The sequence below is a fragment of the Protobothrops mucrosquamatus genome, unplaced genomic scaffold (assembly GCF_001527695.2).
Source record: "Protobothrops mucrosquamatus isolate PMUCROS unplaced genomic scaffold, P.Mucros_1.0 scaffold6, whole genome shotgun sequence".
In the NCBI taxonomy this organism is placed as follows: Eukaryota; Metazoa; Chordata; class Lepidosauria; order Squamata; family Viperidae; genus Protobothrops; species Protobothrops mucrosquamatus.
In genome coordinates, this window is record NW_015386393.1 from 1,274,766 (window position 1) to 1,297,147 (window position 22,382).

General features: G+C 39.2%; 1 protein-coding gene across 4 annotated transcripts; it reads right to left on the minus strand.

Moving 5' to 3' along the window:
• Positions 1–1,753: 1,753 nt before the first annotated feature.
• On the minus strand, positions 1,754–21,929 carry LOC107282202 (cytochrome b561). Of its 4 annotated transcripts, none has more exons than XM_015809956.1 (6): positions 21,891–21,929; positions 13,081–13,320; positions 11,556–11,654; positions 10,250–10,353; positions 5,401–5,558; positions 1,754–3,605 (listed from the first exon to the last, which is right to left on the minus strand). In XM_015809956.1, the coding sequence occupies exons 2-6, from the start codon at positions 13,286–13,288 to the stop codon at positions 3,410–3,412; spliced, it is 765 nt and encodes a 254-aa protein (XP_015665442.1). In that variant the 5' UTR covers positions 13,289–13,320; positions 21,891–21,929; the 3' UTR covers positions 1,754–3,409. The 4 variants fall into 4 exon arrangements, with proteins under 4 accessions (XP_015665442.1, XP_015665445.1, XP_015665444.1 ...); XM_015809959.1 differs by having other exon boundaries at positions 21,896–21,915; XM_015809958.1 differs by lacking the exon at positions 21,891–21,929 and adding an exon at positions 21,242–21,258.
• Between the last annotated feature and the right edge of the window lie 453 nt (positions 21,930–22,382).

Genomic DNA, 22,382 nt, shown 5'->3' on the forward strand with positions numbered 1-22,382 from the left:
TCAGCTGCTTTGGAGAATAGAATGACTCCCTCTTTGTTGCAGCCCCTTAGATATTGAAAGACTGCTATCATGTTACCCCTCGTCTTCTCTTTATTAGACTAGATCAGGGATAGGCAACCTTGGCTCTTTTATGACTCGTGGACTTCAACTCCCAGAATTCCTGAGCCAGCCATGCTGAGGGGAAAGGGAGAGGTTTCCAAGCTGAGCCATGCTGGCTCAGGAATTCTAGGAGCTGAAGTCCACGAGTCATAAAAGAGCCAAGGTTGCCTACCCCTGGACTAGATATACCCAGTTCCTGCTATATTTTAACCTCCAATCCCCTAATCATCTTTGTTGCTCTTCTCTGCACTCTTTCTAGAGTCTCAACATCTTTTTTCTATCGTAGTGACCAAAACTGATTATAGTATTTCAAGTGTCACTAAGGCATTATAAAATGGTACTAATATTTCACATGATCTTGATTCTATCCTTTTATTGATGCAACCTAGGGCTACATTGGCTTTTTTGGCAGCTGCAGCACACTGCCGGCTCATATTTAAGTGGTTGTCCACTAGGACTCCAAGATCCCTCTCACAGTTACTACTATTGAGTCAGGTAGCAACTATTCGATAACTATTTTGGTTTTTCTTGACTAAATGTAGAACCTTACTTTTCTCACCATTGAATTTCATTTTGTTGAATAGCATCAAGGGACCATCTTTATAACTTCCATCAGATCCAGGGTTCAGCAAATGTGGCAGGCATAGCAAATATAACCAGTTCAGTCTATCCTTCTGGAATACAGCCCAAATGAGTCCAAATCCAGGTGCAGATCCAAAATCACTACAGTCTCCATCCAGGTAGCTACCAATCAAGAAATCCCCCTAACAATCCACAAAATCCATTTTAAAAAAAGCACACTACCATAAGGACAGGCCTTCTAGGGTGCCTACTCTCTATGCCATAGGTCCCCAACCTTTCGAGTACCAGGGACCGGTTACATGGAGAGCGGTTTTTCCGTAGACCGGAGGGGGCATAGTTTTGTGTGCTGCCTGCATCCTGCGGAAAGGCTTTGCTTGTTTGTGCAGACTGGTTGCTGGCATGCCGCGGCCCAGTACTGGTCCACGGACTGGGGGTTGGGGACCCCTGCTCTATGTCATTTTGCTTCTTTGCTGCACTTTAACACTTCCAAGTGTAAAAAGAAGATATTTTTTTTGTTGGGCAAGAGGGCCTGCAGCATTACTGCTTTGCTCTATCCTCTATTTGAGGATGTAACCCTAATTTGCATTTAGATGTAGGAAGCTGCTCAGGAAAGAAATGTTTTGTGTATCCTAAGATGAGCCCTCTATCCTGACCAGAATTCTTCTCTTTCTTTCCTCCTTCTACTAGGCAGAAATTACTGACGGGTCTCTGGAAAGATTTAACATTCTGTTTAGGATGAACTTCTAAACAGCCTTTTGCTGCCTCCTTGTGGTGCTTCCTGATTTTATATCTCTACAATCCCCCTGGCCACCCTTGGAAATTGTTGTCAGAAAAAGAGGCTGTTTCTAACTCACAACATTCAGCTGTTGTCTTTAGTGAGACCAGCCACACACCCATGAGAAAGGTTATGGTGCATCAGGAGATAGTAAGGAGGTTGTTGGGAAATGTCACATTTTTAGTATGACTTCTGGACCAGGTTTGGGTGCGGTTGGAGAATTTGGAAAACACAAAAGGAGGCTAAAACACTTGGTTGAGTCATACAAACAACAAGAGTCAAATTTCTTTTCTTTTTTGCTGCAAATATTTATTGGAATCCAGCTTACGTGTCAAACACAAGCAAAACAATTCCAGAATAAGAGAAAGTTGTTTTGAGGCAATACATTGTTAAGTAAAAGTTGTTGCTTAAAGAAGTAGATCACTCCCCCCCTTTCACTCTGTTAAATATTTGGAGTCTGCTTTGTTAAGAAAGGTCAATGAGTACTTGAGGAAATGCATAATTCCCATGTAACACTTGGCATTTGAGAAGTGCCTTCATCTTTGTTAGCTAAGCATTCTACTAGCTACATTATGAAAAATATTTGAGGTAAATATCTTTTTCTTATTACGATGGATGCACTGAATATCTCCATAATTGCCCAGAAAGCAATTGTTTCTTTAACAATTCTTCTGATTTTTCAAAACATTTCATCATTCAGAAAATGACAGAGAAATAAGACAGCTGTACTGAAACCAGCTTTTCTCTCTGGTACCTTCTAGATACCTTGGGCATGCCATTCCCAAAATTCTCAGCCAATATGGGAAAAGTTAGCTTATGTCTATAAATTCAGTTTTAGGGGCATTAACTGAATTGGCAAGAATCCCAAATCTCCCACCCTTTTATATATATCAAAAGAAAGGCTTTTATCCACACACATTGCAGAGAGATTATTTAACAGTAAGTGCAGAAGTCAACACAGTCAAATCTGATAGTTCTCAAGGCAATGATGACAGAAAGAACAGGCATTTCAATCAAATATCTGCTGTCAAAGGAAAAATAAATGTTAAACTGCAAAAGAGACACATCTGTTTTCTATCCTATCCCCTACTGAGTTTGATTTCTTCATGGAAACAGATGGAAAAACTATATGTATACTTATGACACTGAATGATCAATTTTCATTTGAAATTGTATTTGCTATTGATCTGTCAGTGTTACAGTTTCAGAAGCTGCTATCCTCCTAACATCTGATCCATTTGAGGTTGCCAACAATACTGCAAAAGCAACTAACACATGAGTGTGTGGCTCCTGGTCCATAATTATCTATGGAATCCATTTCTTGCACACTTTTCAGAGGCCCTCAAAATTACTACTGAAATTTAGCAGCAAATTGCCAAACGAAAGAGAGGTGCTATTTTGTGCTATTATAAATTCTGGTCAAAGAACATAATAAAGATATTTGATTTCTGCTGATTATCAGCAGGAAGCAAAACAAAATGTGTGTAAGACGATTGATAGGTTTATCATAGTCCCCCAAATTAAATATACATACAAACAAAGGTACATAAAATGAAGTCACCAAAATCCCAGTCCCACCTCCTTTTTTTACTGTGGCTTTGATACCCCAAAAGTGCAGTCTCCTCCTCCAAAAATTGCCCACTCTGGATTTAATCCTATGGCATAATAATAACCTGAAATCTTATCATGCTTTTATTCAACAGGGAACATGACAAATAATCTCCACTTGCACAAATGACTGACACAGCTCAGGGGCTACAGATCCTTCTCACTGTGCTACATTTATAATAGCAATTGAAAAAAACAGTGTGAAAATATAAAACATGTGCGATGGGAGTCATGAAACAAAAGGACTGCTTACATATGTGTAACAGTGGCAATTGCATGATGCTACAGGACAAGTCAGATACCACATAGAAACAGAGCTCCTCAATGCAGATGGCACAGCAAGCCTCAGTGCGTACTTGTTGGGCTTCCTTCTTCAGTGAGGTTTTTGAAATCCATGGACAATGCCAGCTCCTCAGCCAGTGGCGGTCTCCGCCATTCTTCCCGGGTTAAGATGTAACCCACAACTGCCCCAAAAGCTATTATTAGGAGGCCCAAGGTGTTGGCAAGGATTCCTTCTGAGACAAAGAGGTTGTAGGTATCCCTGCAAAAGTAGACGAACAATATTAAGGTTTTTCCACACTTCCACTCATTTTCCTCAATAAATCAATGAACAAGTATTATCTTTTTGGCTCATTTGTTCGACTGCGTTCTCTTTATCTAATTCAGGGGTGTCAAACTGACTCCCCAAAGGCCGGATGCGTCATGCCAAAACTGTGCTCACCCCATTGCCGGCAATGGAAAAAAAGTCGCAATACGTCGCAACACGTCATGTGACGTTGCAAGTTTGATACCCCTGATCTAATTGTACAACCTGTATGGAGAACAGATTATATTTTAGGTCATAATTATGCAGAAATATTGAAAAATCGAAAAGGTTCACAATTTTTTAAGCAATACTTTATATGCTGGGGTCGTTTACTTCACAGCTCACCCATCCATCCATTCATTCATTCATTCATTTTATAGTGCTTATAAAGCTGCCCCAAGCACAACCAATTCTGACTTTAATGGCAGAAACTCTGTGGAAGAAAGAAGAAACGGGGAAGAAATGGAGCCAGATAAAGGAAATGTTAGGACAAAAAAAAAATCAAAAGGAAATTTTGATTTCAGCATCATCTCTGAAAACCTCCAAAGACATATATCTAATCCTCAACAGGGAACAGGCTTATACTGCACATGTGTAATCGAATGTAGTGGCATAAATCAAGAAAACATCATCAAAAGAGTGACAATAACATTTCCCATCAGCTGTGTTCCAGATGTACTGGACTGAGTAATAATTCCCAGACAACATGGCACTTGGCTAGTTGGAAATAGTAGTCCAACTGTATTGTAGTCTAACAGACCTGAAGAATCCACGATAATGAGGATAATTAGGTTCTCCATGAAAATTAAGCAAATAAAAACTAAAACAATAGCACATATTTAGTAACTCTCAGGCCTCAATACTACTCACAGAGAAAGATGTTTAGAAGTTCAACAAGTGTACAGAAAGAAATAACTCACTTAAAAAAACATAGTTTACATCTAGATGAAGAAAAATCATCATGACATTTGCAAAAAAAATGGTAGAAGCTACTCGATCACATAAGATTATGAGATGGTTTATAGATCTATTAACATACTCCAACTTCATCAGCAAAACATGCAAAACCTCAGTTACGGTAGCGATTTAAGACAGGGAAGAACATTTGAGGGAAACAGTGTTAAGTTTCTAATATAAATGAGCATCAGGAGCTGGACAAAGCTGAAACATCATTATTTTCCAGAATGTCTGGATTGTTTATTTTCCGTAATTCTGAATTATACTAAGCAGCTTATATCAGCCATAAGTAACTATTTATATTTCACATTTTTGCTCTCAGCCTAGTATCTCAGCCTCTCTCAACCCAGAAAAATCTAAACTGAGTGAAAAAGACCCGACAATTATCAAACTAATGTGATCTAGTTTGGTCTAGTAGTTAAGGCAGGTGGTTGAGCCAGTTTGGCCTAGTGGTTAAGGCATCAGCCTAGGAACCAGGTGACTGTGAGTTTTAGTCCTACCTGAGGCATGAAAACCAACTGAGTGACCCTAGTCACTTAGTCTCTTAGTCCAACCTATCTCACAGGGTTGTTGTTGTTGTTATGTTCAAAATAGGAGGAAGGAGCATGAGGTATGTTTGTTGCTTTTTGAGACTATTATTATTATTATTATTATTATTATTATTATTATTATTATTATTATTATCATCATCATCATCATCATCATTATCATTATTATTATTTAAAATAATTTTTAAAACCCTGGTTTAAATATAAATACTATGTAGGCATACATTAACAAAACCATAACTTGCTTTATTTTGAAGAGTAGCTGTTCCAGAATACCCAACAGAGCAGTAGCGATGGAAAGGATGAGGAGGAAGGCTCCAAAAAAGACATGCTGTGGTTTGTATCTACTGCGGACTGAGAACGATGCTCCAGGGAAGAGGAAGATGTAAAATCCAAAGAGCCACTGAGGAGGAAAACAAAGCAGAATTCAAACATTACAAATACCGCACACCTCTCGCAGTTCAACTCTTCCACAGGCTTACTTTCTCTAGATCTTGACTAAAGTATCAGAAGTATCACCAATGACAAAACAAATCCCTAAGGATGGCAAGCTGCGTTAAATTCAATTTAGAGGTTTATATTACCCCACCATTTGAAAAAAAAAAAATTCTGTATAAACTTAAAAATAACCATGGATTGGATGAGATCTTAACTACAGGTAATCCTCGGCTTATGACCACAATTGAGCCCAAAATTTCTCTTGTTAAGTAAGACAGCTACTAAGTGAATTTTGCCTCATTTTACAACCTTTCTTAATAATAATAATAATAATAGTAAAGTTGGAAGGGACCTTGAAGGTCATCTAGTCCTTGGGGGACGAGTCCGTCCTTTGGGATATGGTAAAGCCTGTTTACCGACAGGTCAGAGAAGAATTTTTGAAGGTCACAACCTCGTAAGTGGTGAAGACCTCCGTCCAACAAGGTGACCAATTAACAAGATTGACAGTCCTTCATTCTCCTTAGTTCTAGGTTGCTTCTCTCCTTGATTAGTTTCCATCCATTGCTTCTTATCCTGCCTTCAGGCGCTTTGGAGAATAGCTGGACTCCCTCTTCTTTGTGGCAGCCCCTGAGATATTGGAACACTGCTATCATGTCCCCCCTCAACATCTTTTTTACATCGTGGTGACCAAAACTGGATGCAGTATTCCAAGTGTGGCCTTACCAAGGCATTGTAAAGTGGTATTAACACTTCACGTGATCTTGATTCTATCCCTCTGTTAATGCAACCTAGCACTGTGTTGGCCTTTTTGGCAGCTGCAGCACACTGCTGGCTCATATTTAGGTGATTGCCACAGTTGTTAAGTGAATCACTGCAGTTGTTAAGATAATAACATGGTTAGTAAGTGAATCTGGCTCCCCCATTGATTTTTGCTTGCAAGAAAGTCATAAAAGTAGATCATGAAACTCCTAACATGATCTCTCTACAAATCAATATCATTTACTGCAGGGCTATTAGAACTTAGGTCAATATATTGCCGGGTTTTTTTTTCTCCAAATTCTTCTTAGAAACTGAATTTAAAAAAAATAAAATGTCAGGGAGAATAGGCCCTCAGAGATGATGATGATGATGATGATGATGATGATGATGATGATGATGATGATAGTAGTAGTAGTAGTAGTAGTAGTAGTAGTAGCAGTAGTAGTAGTAAAGTTGGAAGGGACCTTGGGGGTCATCTAGTCCAACCCCCTGCTCAGGCAGGAAACCCTATACCATTTCGGACAAATGGCTGTCCAGTCTCTTCTTAAAAACTTCCAGTGTTGGAGCATTCACCACTTCTGGAGGCAGGTTGTTCCACTGGTTAATTTTTCTAACTGTCAGGAAGTTTCTCCTTAGTTCTAGGTTGCTTCTCTCCTTGATTAGTTTCCACCCGTTGCTTCTTGTTCTGCCTTCAGGCGCTTTGGAGAATAGCTGGACTCCCTCTTCTTTGTGGCAGCCCCTGAGATATTGGAACACTGCTATCATGTTCCCCCTCGTCCTTCTCTTCATTAAACTAGACATATCCAATTCCAGCAGCCATTCCTTATACGTTTTAGCCTCCAGTCCCCTATGAAGTAGGAAGTATGGACTATGAAAGTATGGAGCAAATTCCGTCACTTGCACTACTACAAATGACATTATAACTCAAAGTATGAACTCAGTCTGCATACATGGAATGAGAAATGTTTGCTTCAACACACAATATTTTACATTCATTTTGCATTTAACAACATTTGCCTTTGTGTAGCCTACTCTTGAATTTTGGAGAGGATGTTTCCAAGCCTATCTCACTATCTTTTTACCATCCTTGAATAATTCAGTATCATGTTCACAATGGGTCACTATATTGCTCAATACCAGATCATTCAGATTAAAAAGCACCACTTGCAAATGAGACTCTTATGGAGCTCACTTTGCAACAAGCAGTCAAGGTATTGCCAGCCACTCAAGCAAAGCTGTTCCTGATGATCACACATCTTTTCTGAAGGAAAAAATACAATGCAGTTGAAGTTAATGTCAACTAGAATCCTCTCAAGTATGGCTCAGGTCACGCACACCTTTTGCAGTGAACAAAGAATAAAAACCTGATGAGGATCTTTCTAAATTGGATGAGTGGGCAATAAAATAGCAATGATCCTTAAATGCAAAGACGTAGAAAATAGGTATTGAGACAAAACAGCCTCATTCTACATGTAAAAATTTTCACAGATTGCATTAAGAAAAAAAATCACTTATTATAGGCATGACATTTGCTTTTACCATTCTTCCCTGAGGATCTAGGCTTATTGGAGCTATTTGATAGCTTGGAAGATGTTCCTTCCAGCAAAAATAACAAAATATTGACTTAAATAGTTATACCTGGAGGTACACCAAGAGAAATACATTTTAAATGCCCTCTATTTGACACTTCACCATTTCAATGTAAAATAATAATAATAATAATAATAATAATAATAATAATAATAATAATAATAATAGTAGTAGTAGTAGTAGTAGTAGTAGTAGTAGTAGTAGTAGTAGTAGTAGTAAAGTTGGAAGGGACCTTGGGGGTCATCTAGTCCAACCCCCTGCTCAGGCAGGAACCCTACACCATTTCGGACAAATGGCTGTCCAGTCTCTTCTTAAAAACTTCCAGTGTTGGAGCATTCACCGCTTCTGGAGGCAGGTTGTTCCACTGGTTAATTTTTCTAACTGTCAGGAAGTTTCTCCTTAGTTCTAGGTTGCTTCTCTCCTTGATTAGTTTCCACCCATTGCTTCTTGTTCTGCCTTCAGGCGCTTTGGAAAATAGCTTGACTCCCTCTTCTTTGTGGCAGCCCCTGAGATATTGGAACACTGCTATCATGTTCCCCCTCGTCCTTCTTTTCATTAAACTAGTGTTAGAAGTAAGTCTTCATCCTGGTTCATCCAAGCCGGGAATAAATAAGCAAACATGGCGACTGCTTTGGGAAGAAGGTTACAGTTTATTGCAGAAGACAGATAAGCAGCAGAGGAGAAGAAAAAGAGAGTGAGCACATGGGCAGATGGTCTTTTTATACCCTCTAGCCCTGCCTGGAAGTTTCCTGTTCCTGTGGNCCCAGGTGATGGGGCTAATGACTCTCCTGCTTCCCAGGTGATGGGGCTAATGACTCTTAAGAGCTTCTTTTGTCTTGAGATCCCTGGCTCCAAACTTCCTGATGGTTCCACATCTGCATATGTATAAGACTAACTACTGCCCTGGGCAAAGAGATGAGGCCAGGTTTGGTTTCTGCTTTTCAAAAAATGCTTTTAAAAAATCCTTTTGGTGAACAATATTTTTTCCTGCCTTTTTAATATTTCCTTCTCTGGGTTAACTTCCCACAATATACATATCCAATTCCAGCAGCCGTTCCTTATACGTTTTAGCCTCCAGTCCCCTATGAAGTAGGAAGTATGGACTATGAAAGTATGGAGCAAATTCCGTCACTTGCACTACTACAAATGAATTATAACTCAAAGTGTGAACTCAGTCTGCATACATGGAATGAGAAATGTTTGCTTCAACACACAATATTTTACATTCATTTTGCATTTAACAACATTTGCCTTTGTGTAGCCTACTCTTGAATTTTGGAGAGGATGTTTCCAAGTCTATCTCACTATCTTTTTACCATCCTTGAATAATTCAGTATCATGTTCACAATGGGTCACTGTATTGCTCAATACCAGATCATTCAGATTAAAAAGCACCACTTGCAAATAAGACTCTTATGGAGCTCACTTTGCGACAAGCAGTCAAGGTACTGCCAGCCACTCAAGCAAAGCTGTTCCTGATGATCACACATCTTTTCTGAAGGAAAAAATACAATGCAGTTGAAGTTAATGTCAACTAGAATGCTCTCAAGTATGGCTCAGGTCACGCACACCTTTTGTAGTGAACAAAGAATAAAAACCTGATGAGGATCTTTCTAAATTGGATGAGTGGGCAATAAAATAGCAATGATCCTTAAATGCAAAGACGTAGAAAATAGGTATTGAGACAAAACAGCCTCATTCTACATGTAAAAATTTTCACAGATTGCATTAAGAAAAAAAATCACTTATTATAGGCATGAAATTTGCTTTTACCATTCTTCCCTGAGGATCTGGGCTTATTGGAGCTATTTGATAGCTTGGAAGAAGTTCCTTCCAGCAAAAATAACAAAATATTGACTTAAATAGTTATACCTGGAGGTACACCAAGAGAAATACATTTTAAATGCCCTCTATCTGACGCTTCACCATTTCAATGTAAAATAATAATAATAATAATAACAACAGAATAATAATAATAATTATTATTATTATTATTATTATTATTATTATTATTATTATTATTATTATTATTATTATTATTATTATTATTATTGGAAGGGACCTTTGGAGATCTTCTAGTCCAACCCCCTGCTCAGGCAGGAAATCCTATAGCATTTCCTTTTATGGTCCAGATTTCAAATAAAAATCTAAAAGAGGCCGTGGATCCTCAGAGCAGCTGCCTTCAAGCTTTTCATCAAGCAGGTACTCTCTAGAGCAGAATTATGTTCCAAAAGGCAGTTACATAACTCCGAGCATGCTTCTTCCACTAGCCCTTCATGTGCAACAAGCCCACCTTACCCACCTTACCTGTGCAAAGTAGAAGCCAAATGCAATGATGCCACACCAGCTGTGGAGGCTGTACATATCTGGAAAGCCTTGATTCCTGTGGTGCTGGAAAACAGCAATCAGACCTAAAGGGAAAGTGGGGCAGTCAAATTCTTTAAAAATCTCCCCTTCTCTCCTAACCTACCACTATCTACTCCATAATGTTGAGACAAGGACTACTCTAGGAATAGTTGGGAAATAGAAGAACAGCCGGTCCACCGTTATCTGGGATGATGAAAATGGTACTTGGCATTCCAAATCTTCCCAAGCCAGAAAACATGTTCCAAAATCCTTTTTGTCTTTAGGAGACATTGTGGGGCATCTTTGCCCAACTTACAGTAATTGCAGCATTTATATACAAGATAAAGAATGGATTTGAGTTACATAGAAGGACATCTTCCAACCAAGCGTGAAGAGAAAAATTCTAACAGAAAGAGCAATTTGATGGTTCCCTAGAAGGTATAGGTATTTCTTCACTGGATATGTTCAACTGGCTGGACAATCATCTATCCCAGATACTGTTATTTGGATTCCTGCATTGAGCAGAAGGCTGGACTCAGTAGTAATCCATTTGAAGGAACTTTTAGCAGGGTCCCTTGTAGTACCATGGTGATTCCCGCTCTTAGCTAAGTCCCCTTAAGTCAAATTCAACTCCTACCAAATATACATATATGTCCCTAGGATTCCTTGGCAATAATATTAAATGGATCGCCACTATCTTTTTTTTTTATTCCCAGGCAAAAAGCAGAGACCTCTTTCTTTTCCCTCTCTATGTTGTTTATAGTATTTTTAAATGGGTTGTGTATATGTACACTTGAGAGCAAGCAACTAAATTTCATTTTTAATGTGTGCCATTGTACCTACAGTAAAAAAAATGACAATAAAGGTTGTCTATCTATCTAGCTATCTAGCTATCTTTACAGTATAAGAATGGAAGACACACTACACAGTGAAATATCAGCGCAAGCTGCAAACAAGCTGCCAGTTGCATTTTTGTGAGATGAAAATGGCAGGTAAGTGCAGTCTCACTTAGCTATACACCACCCCAACTACTCCAGCAGAAATATGCTTTAGATAGGTAAAGAAATGCTGCCCAGTGGTTTCATCTTCACAAGAGGCAGAAAATGTTGTATCTATGAAATACAACTGAAATAGAAGCTCCCAAATAATCGGGGAATCCTCATCTCCTCTCTTGAGCCTAACATCCCTAGGAACATCAGTGATGACCTTTGAAGACAAGGCTCAGAAAGTGTGATAGAAGATTCCAGGCAGGTTCATTATGCCTTACCAACCAACGCAATGATAAGTGCAAAGAAATGGATGAGCCCATGCAGGATCTTCGTGGATTTCTTGCTCTCATTCCTGAAGACACGGTAAACCAGAAGAGCTGGAGAATAAGAAGAGGAAATAAGGATTAGGTGGGTGGGTGGTCAGTTCCCCTCGCTTCCTCACTCTCTTGCCTGCATGGATTGCAATCTTTGGGGTATTAAGCAAAAGCATTTCAATTGATCCAAGGACTTTCAGATGGGTCATATTTTGAGCTGCTTCGTTTTTTTAATTTGTTTTATGTCTTTATGTATATCAGGTTCATGTATTCAAATTAAAAATGAAAGATTTGAATATTTTAAATAAATACATGCAGTCAAGAGAGAATTTAAGACAGCAGGAGCTACGCAGCTCCCAATCTGCAGGCTACCTGACTGTTTTAAGAAAATATAAATCGTGGTTGTCAATGGCAACAGCAAGGAGGGGTGTAAACGCAGCAGGAGATCGCCAGAGGAGGCATACTGGGGACTCCATAGACTGAACACAGGTGCATAATTTTTCTGTGCATGCAGATTGAGGGTCTCTATGCTCCAACTGCTAACGCTCTTTCCCTTGCCTTCCACTGGGTTCTCTTCCATAGATTTAAAAAAATCCATGTTCTATTGCATGAAGAGCAGAAAAAAGTCTGCTCATCCCATAAGCATCAGCAATAACCAGGATGTCCCTTGCTTGCTCCTGAACCATTAGAAGCTCTATGTCAACTAGGCAAGCGAAATGATTCTTAGCAATGCTATAAGGGACACTGCATCTGCTGCTCTCTCGTCTGACCAATTATGGGCAAGCATAATTTTCCTTTCAAAATAGAAAATGATGTATAAGGAACTCTTTCCCCCATCTGATTGGGGATCTGGGTTAAGCTCCCTTTAGGATGCGCTCTACTGTAGCTGATTTTCTAAAATGTATTTATATATATTTGCACAAGGGTAGGACAAATTTTGAAATATAAATTTAAAAAACCTGAAAAGCTGTAAATAGTTATAGCTGGCTGCTAAGCCAAATCATAGTTTGAGGGTTCCCAACTGGAAGGAAGAGAGACCCAAGTGGAAGGAGAGGAGACTTTCTGGGCCTCTCCAAGCCCCTCTCATTTGTGGGAGGAGGCAAAAAGTCACGGTCAGTTTACCCACTTTCCAAATTATGCCTCTAGGCCAGCGGTCCTCAACATTTGCAGCTTGGCGGTCCGACTAGGGGGAGAGAGAGGGGAATTGGGCTGCACAAGCTACAGGCCGGCACACACGAGGCACGCATGCAGCCCTTGAGTGTCTGCCAGCCTGCTGCTTGTGCAAGATGAGCATGCGTGCTCTAGCCACTCGCAGGGACCAAATCCGAATAGGTCATGACCTGGTACTGGGCCGTGGCCCTGGGGCTGGGGACCCCTGCTCTAGACAACCAATTATGTCTCCTCCCTTGGATGACACACCTTATCCACATGCCTTGCATGTGAAAGCTTCCTGTCAAAGCAGACCTCCCATTCCTTCCAAAATTCTTACCATCACCTTGAAGGAACACCATCCCAATGACCATGCACAGGGGGTGGACGTTAAATAGTAGTTGAGAGCTGTCCCAGGCAACGCCACCTCGGTACTGTCCAATCCAGGCTGCCATCACCGTGATGACAGCAAGGCCCAAGATCTGTGAAGCGGCCACTATGTAGGTCAGCCCGATGGGACTTGCGGGTCTCGCAGGAGTCTCCTCCATCTTCGGGACTTATTTCCCAAATGAATCTTGAGCTGCCAAATTTGGAAAAGGGGGGGGCAGAAAAATCAACATCCATGTATAACCTTTCTCCATCTTGTCCCATTACAGATTTTTCTTTCCTTTTCCTGAATTAGAAGGCTAAATGGGGGGAAAGAACACTAAGCAGTTGTTACTCCTACATCACTCAGACCTTCAGCAAGGGGGAATAAGACCCCTTACTTTTTCACATCATCTTTTATTTTTATCTTTTATTGATAAATTTGTCTGTTTGAGCCAACCAGAGTCATTGAGAGTTAAGTAGTTCTCGACTTATGACCACAATTGAGCCCAAAATTTCTGTTGCTAAGTGAGACATTTGTTAAGTGAATTTTGCCCCATTTTACCATCCTTCTTGCCACAGTTGTTAAGTGAATCATTGCAGTTGTTAAGTTAGTAACGGAGTTGTTACATGAATCTGGCTTTTCCATTGACTTTGCTTGTCAGAAGGTCACAAAAGACCCCGGGACATGGCAACCATCATAAATAGAGTCAGTTGCCAAGCATCTGAATTCTGATCACATGATCTTGGGGAAACTGTCATAAGTCACTTTTTTCAGTGCCATTGTAACTTCAAACGGTTGCTAAATGAACTGTTGTAAGTCGAGGACTACCTGTACAAGTTTAATAAAGTATTATGATTGGGTCACAGTCAGCCAGATCATTAGGCTGAATCTGGCATTTTGGTCCACCTATCGAGGTGTTCCCAAGGATCTGGGATAGGCAGATGTTGTTGAATATTATTAAAGGTTATTGAAAGATGTAAATTGTTCAAAGTTAAGCTGCTTTTATCAATTGACTGATGTTATCAATGTTTGTAATGTTCAAGTGGTGCTCCAGATGATACTGTTATTGTTGTTATGTTTTGCGTTTCAAAGGGTTATAAGAATGCTAGCAAACAAAGAATAGGAAAATGTTTCAATGTGAGATGCAAGCAAGTCTGAAATAAACACTACAAAATCAGTCTTGAGGTTTAAGGTGGAAGTGCATGAAATACAGTGTGTTGGGGGTTTTATTTATTTTTATTTTTTTCAGAAAAAACTGATAGCCAGAGACAGCAGCCCACTTATTGAAGGTGGGGAGCAAAATATGGTTGGAAACAAACAGTGCATGAGAGAAGGACTGATAGAAAAGGATCTTTATCAGTGAACCACACAGTTTCTAGTCAAAAACAGAAGTTTTATTAAATTAAAATACCTAACTAAATTAAGGTAATTGGTTTAGTCTCATTTCTGTTTCTGGCAAATGCCAGCTCCGTGCTGTGCAACATAACCTTCAGGGTGAAAGTGAAAAAAGATGTAAAGAATCAAAACCTGGAAAAAACAGTGACATTACTAAAATCAATTCATTAGTCCTAAATTGCACATTTGAGGGGAATTGACCTTCTTCATCACGACCTCACATAATGTGCAATGGTGAAAGTGCTGGACTAGGAGCAGGCAGACTCGGGTTTAAGTCTACCATCAGCCATGAGATCTCATTGGGTGGCTCTAAGTTGCAGCTCAACCAACATCACAGGACTGTTATTGCAGAAAAAAGAGGAAGAAAAAAAATGATGCATTCTGCTTTGAACTCTTGAATAAACGGCAGGCTATAAATCTCATAAAAGCATGATGTTAGGAAACTTTTTTTTTTACCCTGGGGCACATCTGCAAGTATGAGATGTCCAGGCATTGTTATGAAATATACACATTTACTAAAACCTAAAATGCTAAAAATGCTTGTTGCTATCTCATTTTCTATTTATGGAGGTTGCTCTCATCTTCAGTCTCCCTTCCTTCCTTCCTTCCATCCTTCCTTCCTTCCTTCCTTCCTTCCTTCCTTCCTTCCGTGGTAAGTCAGCCCCCCGAGAGAAAGAAATATTTTTGGAAATATTTAAAAGGCAGAATATATTTCCCTAAAGGATTTTAAAGGCAGAAACCAACACACACACACCCCAAGTCTCTCTGCCCCAAACAGAAACCAAGTCTGCAGAAATGCAGATAATCTTGTCAGAAAGACTGGAATCAGGAAACTGGGATTAGGAAGAAAGATCCCTAGAATCAACACCAAAAAACTAAGAGTCATCAGCCACAGCCACAGGGAAGCAGGATATGATCCTTGGGACATAATAGGATTAACCCACCACCATCAGAATACAAGAAAGGCACACTAAGACTCAGGTCAAAGTTCATGCCACAGGAACAACTCCAAACAAAAGGCTCCAGAGGGTATAAAAACCCACTCCCTACATGTGCTTGCTCTCTTTTCTTCCAGAGCCATCTTCCTGTCTGGCTCTCCTCTTCAATAAACTGCAACCTTCTTTCTAAAGCAGTCGCCATGTTGTTTATTCCCGGCTTGGACTGAAACATGATGAAGACTTTTCCTTCAACACTGCCTTCCTTCCTTCCTTCCTTCCTTCCTTCCTTCCTTCCTTCCTTCCTTTCCTTCCTTCCTTCCTTCTTTCCTGCCTGCCTGCCTGCCTGCCTTTCCATCATTTTGTACATCTGAAGGGGAGGGAAAAGAAATGGGAGAATATAGTCGTAAAATGCCCGACATACATATGTGATGGCAGTCACTACCAATCCTATGAAATGCCCTTGTGAAGATAAGAAAACATTCACAGCAAGCTGAATTGGCCCAGAGTGATGACAAGGAAGAAGAACCAGTCAAGAACACGTAGCCCATGAGAAATAAACGACTGCTTTATTTAGAGGGACACGATTTGCAACTGGGTTGGCACGCTTTCCTATGGTATGAGAAAAATAAAGTACATAAATACTTTCAAACGCAGGCTATAAGGAATGTACTACTTTCAGAGTGGGAGAGAATTAAAAATAAAATTTATATGAAAGTACCTGAGTGGCTTTCAACAATGGAAGCATTTGCGTATCCGAATTTAATTAACTATGATAAACTTGCGGTCTATAAAGACATTTTAGATAAAGAAGGAAAACTTAAAGATAGGCAAGATCTTCAACAAAATGGTATTGATTTAACATGGTGGTCATATTTGCAAATTCAAACAAGATATGAAAAAGATGTAAAAGTAATGGGATTTTACAAAGAACAGACACCATTAGATAAAATATTCTTGAAAACAGACGAAAATTTGATTAAGAAACTCTATAAATTTTTGTTAAACTGGAAGATGGAAGAAGAACAAGTGAAAGAAACAATGATAGTGTGGGCAAAGAACTTTGGTTATTCTATAGATTTAGAAGATTGGCAAAAACTATGGGACCAAAATATTAAACTTACTAAAGCAGCTGCATACAAGGAAAATTTATATAAAATGTTTTATAGACGGCACATGACACCAGTTAGATTAGAGAAAATGTTTAAAAATGTAGCAAATATGTGTTGGAAATGTAAATAACAACCAGGCACTTATTACTATCTCTGGTGGATATGCCCTAATGCTAAGAAATTTTGGTTTAAGATTCATATGTGGCTAGAAAAGATGATTAAAGTACAGATAGAATTAAAACCAGAACTCTGTTTGCTAGGAATATTAGGCTTGATAATACCTTTTCTCTTACTCATAAATTATAATGTACACAATTGTCGGCGCTCCTATTATAAACGGGTTAAAACCTTTTTACTTTTAAATGGTAGACTAGTCTAATATTATTGTTTTTATGAACTTACACGTCTTTACCTATCTAATTGAAATCTTTACTTTCAGAAAGAAGACACAATTTATTTTAAAACATGGGAAAATTTTTACCAATGGTTAGCAATACGATAGAATGAGAAAAGGTTATAAAACTTAAAGAGATAATTGATAATTTGTATTTATATTTTATGATTATTTGTATGAACTTATCTTCTTTTTTCATATTTGTGATTTTAATAATATAGTAAATTATAACCAATAAGTAATATATTACTATTTTAAAGTTATTACAACTAATTAGTCATGTTAGTCACAAACCACATGACTAACATGACTAATTAGTATTAAGCATTGTTAATTAGTAAAATGAATGAGATATATTGACTAACTTGTTATTGAAAGCTGTTTAATACTAATCATTAAGATTTAATATGTATACCCGGATGGGTTTACTTGCTGAAGCGATGTTATTTTGTGGGATTAATCCCACTTTTGTGTTTACCCCTTTCCTTTGGTTTAACCCTTTTGTATGTCTCCCTTTGTTTTACCTTTGTTGACCTTATTCCCTTGTTACCCTTATAAAACTCAATAAAATATTTGTTTTAAAAAAAAAGAACATGTAGCCCAGTAAACCAAAGTGAGCCTGTCTCCAAAACAGTGTAGCTAGGATGCTGACCTAGTAGGAAGGAATAAATAATTAGAAAGTCATGCAGATGGGTTTATCAAAAACAATCCAACATCATACTGCAATTTACACTGGGTCTACTGTAACTTTGTCTTCTCTTTGAAATGTAATAGGCCAAAGGTATATAATTTGAGATTCTGCTTTTGATCAGGGTTGCCCAGCATGTTGCCAATGCTTTGCTGGGAGCCCAGTATATGCTGATTTATCATTTGCATGTTAATACATTTATGCTGTATCTTCAGAGTGATTTGATTGCTTTGAGCAAAGCCAGGTTTTGGCCACAATAGTGCCTTCCTACCTGCCAAGATTTTACTTCTAACCACAATCAGCCTTCATCATATCTAATCATTTCTTTATTGATTTAATTGCCCATAAAGACATCCAATTTATAACTCTACATAACTGATATGTATAGATGTGTCAATTATTCTGCCCCTTCCCAATCCTTTCCCTCATTCTAGCAGTAAAACACCAGCAACAGAAAAGCCGGTGGAGACTAGGTGAAGCAAAGAAGTAGCTGCTTTGGGAAGGGAATAATATTGGGGAGTAAGAGAAGAAAAATCCTATTTAAATTTTAGGGGAAATAGTTACATTCAATAGGCAGAGGACAGAGAGATGAAAACTGTTGTCTTCCCTCATAGAGACCTCTCAACAAGAATTGAAAGAATAAAGGCCCTCTGAAAAATGACACTTTTGAGTAACTTTGCCTTGTCATGCTTCCTATCTAAAGATCTGGCATTAGTATGGTGATGCCATTAGAGACAAAGCTGATTTATCAGTTCCTTTTTCATTGAGGAAAGCAATGAGATTTGTTTTACTAAAATACATGTCTGTTTCCAGTTTTTGGTGGCATTATTTGGGAGGCACTAGAAACGGCTTAAAAAGGGGTAACCATATATTGTTCAAAGGGTACCCACCTTAGTCCAGAAAATAGGAAATGATAAAGTAAATTACATTGGATAATCTTCCTCCTAACCTGATAGACAGACACCTGGATTTCTCATTCGCCCTTCCCTTTCATATTTCATCTGCTCAACCCAGAGGAGGAGACATATATATGAATGTTGGGAGTAACCAGAACAGCACAAGATTGACAAACAATGTGGCACTTTGGCTGACCCAAAGATGCTTCTCTGGTGATTGCAAAGCATCTTTTTCACTTAGGATTCCATTATGAAATTTTGTGGACAAAGGTGTCATTCATTCCTTCCTTCCTTCCTTCCTTCCTTCCTTCCTACCTCTTTGCACCTCTTTTCTTTATCGTTCCTGACTTTTGTTTCTATTTGTATTCTATCTTATAACAAACTTCAATAAAAATATAGAACAAAATGAACTATACAGACAAATATAGAAAGTTCAGGGGAGATCTCATATCCAGAGCAGCAGTGCAGATGGGAGATGAAACCAAGAAACACGAAAGATGTACATGCACACACGGAGAGACTTCAACAGAAAACTGAAGGTAACCTGAATCATTAACCCAATGGTATCCCCTACTGTGTAAAAAACCACAATATGTTGCAAAGGTATGTCACTTACTGGATTGGTAAGTTAAAGGGATTTACTAAAGGTGGAGTGCAATATATTCAGTAATCTTCATAACTAATAAAAGAACAGGATTATATCTTGTTTTAAAAACCAAGCAAATCATCCTCAAAGACCAATATTACAAGTTACAACACGATCAATAGCAACAAAATCAAAACCAAAGAGAGCAGGATGTACTAGGTTGTAGACCAAGAATTAATAATATATTATTATTTCAAAACACTGCAAACTAAGTCCACCTCAGTACGCTTCTCTGGCTCTTGTCTATTTTTAAAATATAACACATTTATTTTTCTAAAACTGCAATTCCCTAATATACCATTTAGATACAGAAGAATCAACAGGTTTCTTCCTGTGCGATGCTCCTCTATCCATTAGCAGTATAATGAGGAAAAAATACAGTAGACGAAAAAAATATATTCTTTTATTCAGGACCTTTTTCAGAGAGAAGACAATAGAGATATCTGCTTCAAAGTGACAAAAGTAGAAGACCCACTGAAATTATGATTTGCTGTTTTAAAAGATCAAGGGGATTAATACTTTTAAAAATATAATCGCAAGAGTTATTTCAAACACCAACCTTTAGCATCATCTTTATTAACAAAAATGCCAATAAGATTCAAATGGGCAACTGGTTTCCTTCATATTAAACACAATGAGTTGTTGCAACCCTGTGATAATTTTGGAAGCCTTAGAACAAAGGTAAGCAAGCAGAAATAGTAGCAGAAAGCGTTCTGGTAAATCCATGTTTTTTTATCTGGTTATATTGCCTTGGCCATCGTTTTCATTGCCATGGCAATGCTTTTGCAGTCACAGAAGGTTCTTAAAGTTCCTATTATGCTCATTAAGATCAGAATGAACCTCAGGCCCTATTTGCCATTGATTTCACAAATTATAAAAGAACGGGGAAATGCATTGGTTAGAAGGAAATTAGAACTAGGGTCACATTAATACCCTAGTCATTAAAAGGGTTGGTTTTTATTGCTTCTACTATATGTCTACTATCTCTGTCGTCAAATGGAAAAAATAATCATTGCAATATGCCAGGAAGAAAAATAAGCAAAATAGTCTCTACTCCATCTGCCCCACCTTCATTTACAAAAGCAATATATTTAAAGATTAAGAAGACTTTAAGAGGCAAAGTATCAACAGTGCGCATTAGAGCTTCTTGTTCACAAGCCAGAAATAAAACAAACAAAATTGAGGCACTTGGTACCAGTCATTTCAAATTTTGAAGCTTTAATTGCTTCCCTTAAACACAGGCCCGACATCCATTCTCATTCATCCCTCTTTTGCAAATTCATTTAACTTTTATACCAAAAATTACGTACTGTGTGCGGCTGTACTACTATTGTCTCTCCTCACCAAAGTCTGATACACTATTCAATTGACTCCCAATAAGTAGAATGCAATTTATGAAAGACTTACTTTTTTTATGAGATCTCAGTTCCAATTCCAGGGGAAAAAAACACCTCCTCTATGTCTACCTTTTACCCAAACAAATCAGAATTGAATTCTGTAGACAACCTTCCTCTTCCTTCACTGTGCTGATGACTCATACTAATCGCTCCTCCTGTCACTCCAGTTTCAGAAAGAGCACCTGGAGCAAAATTGGTCATTAAACTCTACAGCAGAAAGCCAGCAACTTGTAACCTTTTCTGGACCCAGAAGTTTACAGGTTTCTGTTCCCTGCCAATCCATTTCCTTTCTTCTGGTGTCCAAGCAGAATTTTATATTTGGTTCTTTGTCCAAGCCAGCATTTACGTTGAACTCAGTCAAGCGTTTGAAATGGTTTTGTAGGAGAGAACCATGTTCAGGTAAGTTAAAGCTTCCATTCTTAAAACGTGGCAGCCTCTGTTAGCTGTCACAGCAGCTGAAGTTTAGGACTCCACCTTCAGCTAACACTGGCTCAACTTAATTTTTATCAACCCTTAAGAGGAAGGAAACAATTAAAGAACAAAGGAACACACTTTTTCTAAATAACAAAGAAATCGAGTAAGAGACGAAACACAATCAGGGAAAAAGAAGCCCATAGGATAATTCAAACTGCATTTCACTTACTGCTATTTGAACAGAGTTTCCTTACCTGGTTTTTAAAAGTTGCTCTGCAACTTTATATATGCTAGCAAAACAACTGTCTTGTGATCAGATGCCTCAGATGCAATGTGCATGATATATTTTTTTTAATTATAAGTCCCAGCTCAGTTTAGCGTGTCAGGTTCATAATTGGCAAGCATTAATTGTACACAAAAGATTATTCTTCTTCATTTTCGAGAAAATCTCTGTAAACTGCTGGCTTATACCCCTTCCACGCTTGGACTGGGCTAGTCTCAATAACCATGTCAATAACCAAGGATCACCGTGCTAACGACCAATCAAAGCTAAAATAAATGAAAAAAGCAACCTTGCTTCTTGTTTATCAGCACAGATGGAGAACAAGAAAGCCAGCGACCACATTGAGAAAAGAAAGGCATAACTGTGAAGTCCTTCTCATCAAAGATCGTTTCTTCAGGATGGTTCTACCTCACCCTTTTCAAGTTGACACGCACAAGTGATTTTTTTTTTTCCCCTGCCTCCCTGGTTACATTCTCACAACAACCCCGCAGGGCAGACTAAACGAACGAGGGCGTGGTTTCTAGTGACCAGGAAGGGTGGCAATACCACAACAGGCTTGCGGGTTAGGGAAAGGGGCTCTCTCCCATCCAGTTACATCCGCCGAGCACGTGAGGACTCACCTCACCTGGAAGCGGCTTCGGCTCCCGCAGACCGCCAACCGGCTGCACCTGCCGCCCAGCTGAGCTCCCCCCCACCCCGCCCCATTCCCAATGCCGACCGACCCACCTTGCGTTTCCTGCGGATGGAGAGGAGGACAAAAGAGCCACGTTGCCACAGAAACCCCAGCAAATCGCGCTGTGCCGGGCGAGAGAGCCAGCAGGAGAGAGACCGAGGTGGGCGCAGCTGGGAGGTTCTGGCCTGAGAGAAGCGGCTCCGCGGGACGCGCGCGCCTTGGGAGTCCCCAAGATCGCCCCGGGTGGCTTGACCGCCGCAGCTCCCCAATCCCCTTCTTTTTGTCGTTTAGCTTTCTAAGGGGGAGGGAGGGAGGGGGGTCGGCTTGTTCGTTGGTATCAAAGCGACTAAGAATCAACTGCCACTTTGAAGAACCTGGGAACAGATGGTGGCTCTCCACAGGCGTCGTTTGCTAATGCATTTGTATCGCGCCTTTTCTA

Bases quoted from the DNA above. Each gene is read 5' to 3' on its own strand.
- LOC107282202 (XM_015809956.1), bottom strand. From the start codon at position 13,288: ATGGAGGAGACTCCTGCGAGACCCGCAAGTCCCATCGGGCTGACCTAC. The intron at 5,559-10,249 runs GTAAGGTGGGTA...TTTCCTCCTCAG, and splicing joins TTGGCTTCTACTTTGCACAG to TGGCTCTTTGGATTTTACAT. The intron at 3,606-5,400 runs GCAAGTTATGGT...CTACTTTTGCAG, and splicing joins CAGCTACTCTTCAAAATAAA to GGATACCTACAACCTCTTTG.